Source organism: Arachis ipaensis, chromosome B03, assembly GCF_000816755.2.
Source record: "Arachis ipaensis cultivar K30076 chromosome B03, Araip1.1, whole genome shotgun sequence".
Lineage (NCBI taxonomy): Eukaryota > Viridiplantae > Streptophyta > Magnoliopsida > Fabales > Fabaceae > Arachis > Arachis ipaensis.
The window spans coordinates 132450286-132455459 of NC_029787.2; the positions used below are offsets into that span (position 1 = coordinate 132450286).

At 40.3% G+C, this 5174-nt stretch overlaps 2 protein-coding genes across 2 annotated transcripts in view; one reads left to right on the forward strand and one right to left on the reverse strand.

Moving 5' to 3' along the window:
• LOC107632121 (LRR receptor-like serine/threonine-protein kinase GSO1) lies at positions 1 to 3576 on the forward strand. Its single transcript, XM_016335781.2, has 2 exons — positions 1 to 2856; positions 2941 to 3576. The coding sequence occupies exons 1-2, from the start codon at positions 24 to 26 to the stop codon at positions 3315 to 3317; spliced, it is 3210 nt and encodes a 1069-aa protein (XP_016191267.2). The 5' UTR covers positions 1 to 23; the 3' UTR covers positions 3318 to 3576.
• Positions 4029 to 5174, reverse strand: part of LOC107632120 — a 1915-nt gene continuing 769 nt past the window's right edge. Inside the window, exon 3 of the mRNA XM_016335780.2 lies at positions 4029 to 4335. Coding sequence (XP_016191266.1) covers positions 4319 to 4335 — 17 coding nt within the window. The 3' untranslated portion in view covers positions 4029 to 4318. The remainder of the gene's footprint in view (positions 4336 to 5174) is intronic.

The window sequence follows — 5174 nt, forward strand, 5'->3', positions numbered from 1 at the left end:
CGCAACTCGGCCAACTCAGCAATATGGAGAATCTGATACTTAAGGACAACGAGTTAATGGGACCGATTCCGGCCGAGTTGGGAAACTGCACGAGCCTCACTGTCTTCACCGCAGCTAACAACAAGCTCAACGGGTCAATCCCGAGTGAACTGAGTCAACTCAAGACCCTTCAGATTCTCAACCTCGCCAACAACACCTTGTCAGGGGAGATACCGAGTCAACTCGGGGAGATGAGTGATCTCGTTTACCTCAATTTCATGGGGAACCAACTCGAGGGTGCTATTCCACCATCGTTATCTCAACTGGGGAACCTTCAAACTCTCGACTTGTCAATGAACAAGCTCAGTGGCGGAATCCCAGAAGAATTGGGGAACATGCGTGAGCTATCTTTTTTGGTTCTTTCTGGCAACAACAATCTTAGTGGTGTCATTCCAACAAACATATGTTCCAACGCAACAAAGTTGGAGCATATGTTTCTGTCTGATATTGGAATTCATGGTGAGATTCCATCTTCATTGGGCCAATGCCAGTCACTGAAACAACTTGACTTGTCCAACAACTCACTCAATGGGTCCATTCCCATTGAAATTTATGGATTGCTGTGGTTAACTGATCTCTTGCTCCACAACAACACGTTGGTTGGTTCAGTTTCTCCCTCAATTGGAAACCTCAGTAGCTTGCAGATACTTGCATTGTTCCACAACAATTTGCAGGGTCCTCTGCCTGAAGAGATTGGGATGCTTCGGGAGTTGGAAATCTTGTATCTTTATGATAATCAATTGTCAGGGGATATACCCATGGAGATTGGGAACTGTTCCAGCTTGCAAATGATTGATCTCTATGGGAATCATTTCAGTGGTGAAATTCCAAAATCCATTGGAAGGCTGAAAAAATTGAATTTCCTTCACCTAAGGCAGAATGACCTTGTTGGTGAAATTCCTGCCACACTTGGTAACTGTCATAAGCTGAATATTCTGGATTTAGCAGATAATCAACTCTCAGGTGGAATCCCTGCAACACTTGGATACCTCAAGTCATTGGAACAGTTGATGCTCTACAACAATTCTCTTGAAGGTAACCTCCCTCACCAACTCACAAATGTAGCAAACTTGACCAGAGTGAATCTTTCTAAGAACAGACTGAATGGTAGTATGACTGCATTGTGTAGCTCTAGATCGTTTCTTTCCTTCGATGTCACGAACAATGCCTTTGATGGTGAAATTCCTCCCCAATTAGGAAATTCACCCTCACTTGAGAGGCTAAGATTAGGTAACAATAGATTTTCTGGTGAAGTTCCAAGGACATTGGGAAAGATCCATGAGTTGACACTGTTAGACCTCTCAGGGAATGCACTCACTGGACCAATACCGGATGAGCTCTCTTTATGCAACAGACTGTCTCAAATTCATTTACACAATAATTCTATGTCTGGCCAAATACCAACTTGGGTTGGAAGTTTGCCTCAGCTTGGGGAGCTTACCCTTTCCTTCAATAATTTTTCTGGACCAATTCCATTAGGCTTATTCAGATGTTCCAAATTGCTGGTTCTTGACCTGAATGACAATTCTCTCAATGCTAGTCTCCCAGCTGAAGTTGGTGATCTTGCATCCCTTACCGTTCTCAGACTTGGCCGTAATAAGTTATCTGGACCGATCCCTGCAGCAATAGGCAAGTTGAGCAAGCTTTATGAGCTGCAGCTATCTAATAATAGCTTCAATGGTGAGATTCCAACAGAAATTGGAAAACTCCAAAATCTCCAGACCAGTTTAGACCTCGGTTACAACAATCTCTCAGGTGAAATCCCAGCTTCTCTTGGGAATCTGTTGAAATTGGAAGCACTTGATCTTTCCCACAATCAACTCACTGGAGAAGTCCCTCCACAAGTTGGTGACATGAGCAGTTTGGGAGTGCTTGATCTCTCCTACAACAACCTTCAAGGAAAATTGGACAGGAAATTCTCTCATTGGCCAGACGAGGCATTTGAAGGGAACCAACAGCTTTGTGGAAGCCCTCTTGATCACTGCAACAGTGATGATGCTTCCAGCAGAGATCAATCAGGCCTAAATGCACCATCAGTAGTGGTAATATCTGCCATTTCAACTCTAGCCGCAGTTGCGCTATTTATACTTGCATTCAGAGCCTTCTTCAGAAACAAACCAGAACATCTTAAGAGAGACAGTGAAGCGAATTATGTGTACTCCTCCTCTTCATCACAAGCACAGCGAAGGCCGCTGTTTCAACTCAACCCTGCTGGAAATCGAGATTTCAGGTGGGAAGATATCATGGATGCAACAAACAATCTAAGCGATGAATTCAAGATTGGTTCAGGGGGGTCAGGGACAATCTACAAAGCTGAATTGGCCAATGGAGATACAGTGGCTGTCAAGAAGATTTCAGCGAAAGATGATTTTCTGTTGAACAAAAGCTTCATAAGAGAAGTTAAGACACTTGGGAGGACAAGGCACAGGCATCTTGTGAAGCTTATAGGTTACTGTGGCAATAATGCAAACAAAGGAGCAGCTTGGAATCTGTTGATATATGAGTATATGGAGAATGGGAGTGTATGGGATTGGCTTCATGGGAAGCCAGCTACGGCCAGCAAAGTGAAGAGGAGCCTTGATTGGGAGACAAGGTTCAGAATTGCAGTGGGACTAGCTCAAGGAGTGGAGTACCTCCACCATGATTGTGTGCCAAAGATCATTCACAGGGATATCAAATCCAGCAACATATTGCTAGATTCCAAAATGGAAGCACACTTGGGAGATTTTGGACTTGCAAAAGCAATCTTCGAGAATTATGACTCCAGAACCGAGTCTAATTCTCTGTTTGCAGGATCTTACGGCTACATGGCTCCAGGTACTGAACCAAAAACTTATTTAAGAGTTGCTTCAATTATGTTTAATTTCCATCACTTATTTTGTTAGCATTGAATTGCTTCAGAGTACGCATACTCCCTACGTGCAACAGAAAAGAGTGATGTTTACAGCATGGGAATTGTGCTTATGGAGCTTGTTAGTGGTAAAACACCAACAGATGAAACTTTTGGAGCAGAGATGGATATGGTGAGATGGGTGGAGATGCACATGGATATGCATGGCGCTGCACGCGAGGAGGTGATAGATCCTGAGCTGAAACCTCTGTTGCCTGCTGAAGAGTTTGCGGCATTCCAAGTGCTTGAGGTAGCATTGCAGTGCACCAAAACTACACCACAGGAGAGGCCATCCTCCCGGAAAGTATGTGATCTTCTCCTCCATGTATTCAACAACAGGATGGCCCAGTTTGATAAGATGAATTTGGATCAGTACAAATTCAAGTGAAACTTGATTCCAAATATAATGCAGAGTATATGCCTCTGGATTTGGATCGTTGCTTTTAGTGCTTCGGGTTTTTTCCCCTTGTTTTCCTGTTTTTTTTTCCCCCTTATTGTTTAGATGCTCTAGATTTAACAGCCAGCAAAAACCGGTCACATACCGTTAAATTCTACTAATGATTTAGTTTTGCTTAACTTTAGTACTTAAACCAGATTGTTGCATTTAAAAAGCTAATTCCAAATTGGAAATTGGACATTTTGCATTATGTCATACTATTCTATTACGCAGCCTAATATCAATCTTGAAAGCAGAATACCCTTCGCATGATTGAAGTAAATGGAATTAATTTTGCTAAGAAAAACATCATCGGTTATATCAATTGCTTCAAAAAAGAAGAGAAGTGCAAATTAATCAATATCGACGTGGTCCAATTTTTCTTCTTAAAAGTTAAAACAACATCAAGGCAAGTGTTTACCATAACAGCAAAGACATTAACCAACTCCTACCTAGCATAATTTTTTAACCCAAGCCAACCAAAACTTCAAAAAATTACGAATTTAACGGTTTCTATGGCTTAAACAAAAGGGTTTGTCACGTGAGTTAGGAATAGCATATTATTGTAGAACATCTAATGCAGCTTAAAACATTATTTCAGTTCATCTTTTCCTTTTTAAATCCATATCAAGTGCCCTAAACTTGTTAGCAAGACGATTATCAAGAGTCAAATCACAGTAGCATATGGTATGAAAACATCAATGATAGATACTGAAGTCACAGTTACTATGATCCTTACAGCTAAGAAAGTTATTCCGATTGAATTTATTATTCACGAAACCTTCTTACAGGTTTGACTGCTTCCCAAACCTTCTACTCAAAACAGGTATACCAGCATGAAAAAGCTATAACAGCCTTAGAAATAAAGCAACATGAAATCATAAAACAAAGGGAACAGGTCCAACACATTTCTTCATTTTCTTCACAAAAACTCAGCAAACCTTAATGTTGCACTAGTCATCATCTGCATCTGCAATGTAATACCACAGATAAATAAATGCAGTGAGGAAATGACAATCCAGAAACACGGAACACATCATAAGAAGCACAAGAATATTGATTACACAATACGAATAAATGGAATTTCTTGCTGAATTAATCAGTTCTCTAAAACCTCAGACAAACTAGATAAACCAGTGAAAGTATTCTCCACTCTCCAGATTTTCTCCATGATTGAAACAACCACATGTTCAAAGTATCTTGCTTTCCTGTTGTGTCCTAACTCCTAATGTTGCATCCAGGATCTATTACAAAAGAAAAACTCCACAATATTCAAGCTACTATATCCCTAGGGTAATCAGATTCTTTTGCAAAGATGACTAATGTTCCATAATGAACAACATCATGCAGCATTAGCCATGCAAGTTTTAGATTTGCATTTAATTTGCATAATCTCATTTTGGTTTAACTATCTTTATAAATTGCCACACTGCACTGAGGTAATCTTTATCTGAGAGTATCTAAAACAAAAATTTCTTCCCCGGGAGTGTAGTAGTGTACAAAACATAATTCCTACATGAGTTAACTAAAAGGATTTAACATCTTCAAGAGTAACAGAATCCAAAAACCATTTCATACTTTCTTCAGTCGGTACCAAGAGGATCAGGAGGCTGATTCATTAGGATGATTTCAAAATTTTATCCAGATTCCAATAAGACTTTACTCAACATTCCATACCCGCTAAGACACCCCCAAAGTGGTTAGTTGCAGTACTCAAGAGATCAAATCCTTGAAGTCTTTACCTAATCACTAACCCAAGCTCAAAACTGTGGAAATTTACTCAAACCAAAAGAGAAAATAATAAATCAA

Bases quoted from the DNA above. Each gene is read 5' to 3' on its own strand.
- LOC107632121 (XM_016335781.2), top strand. From the start codon at position 24: ATGGAGAATCTGATACTTAAGGACAACGAGTTAATGGGACCGATTCCG. The intron at 2,857-2,940 runs GTACTGAACCAA...GAATTGCTTCAG, and splicing joins TTACGGCTACATGGCTCCAG to AGTACGCATACTCCCTACGT.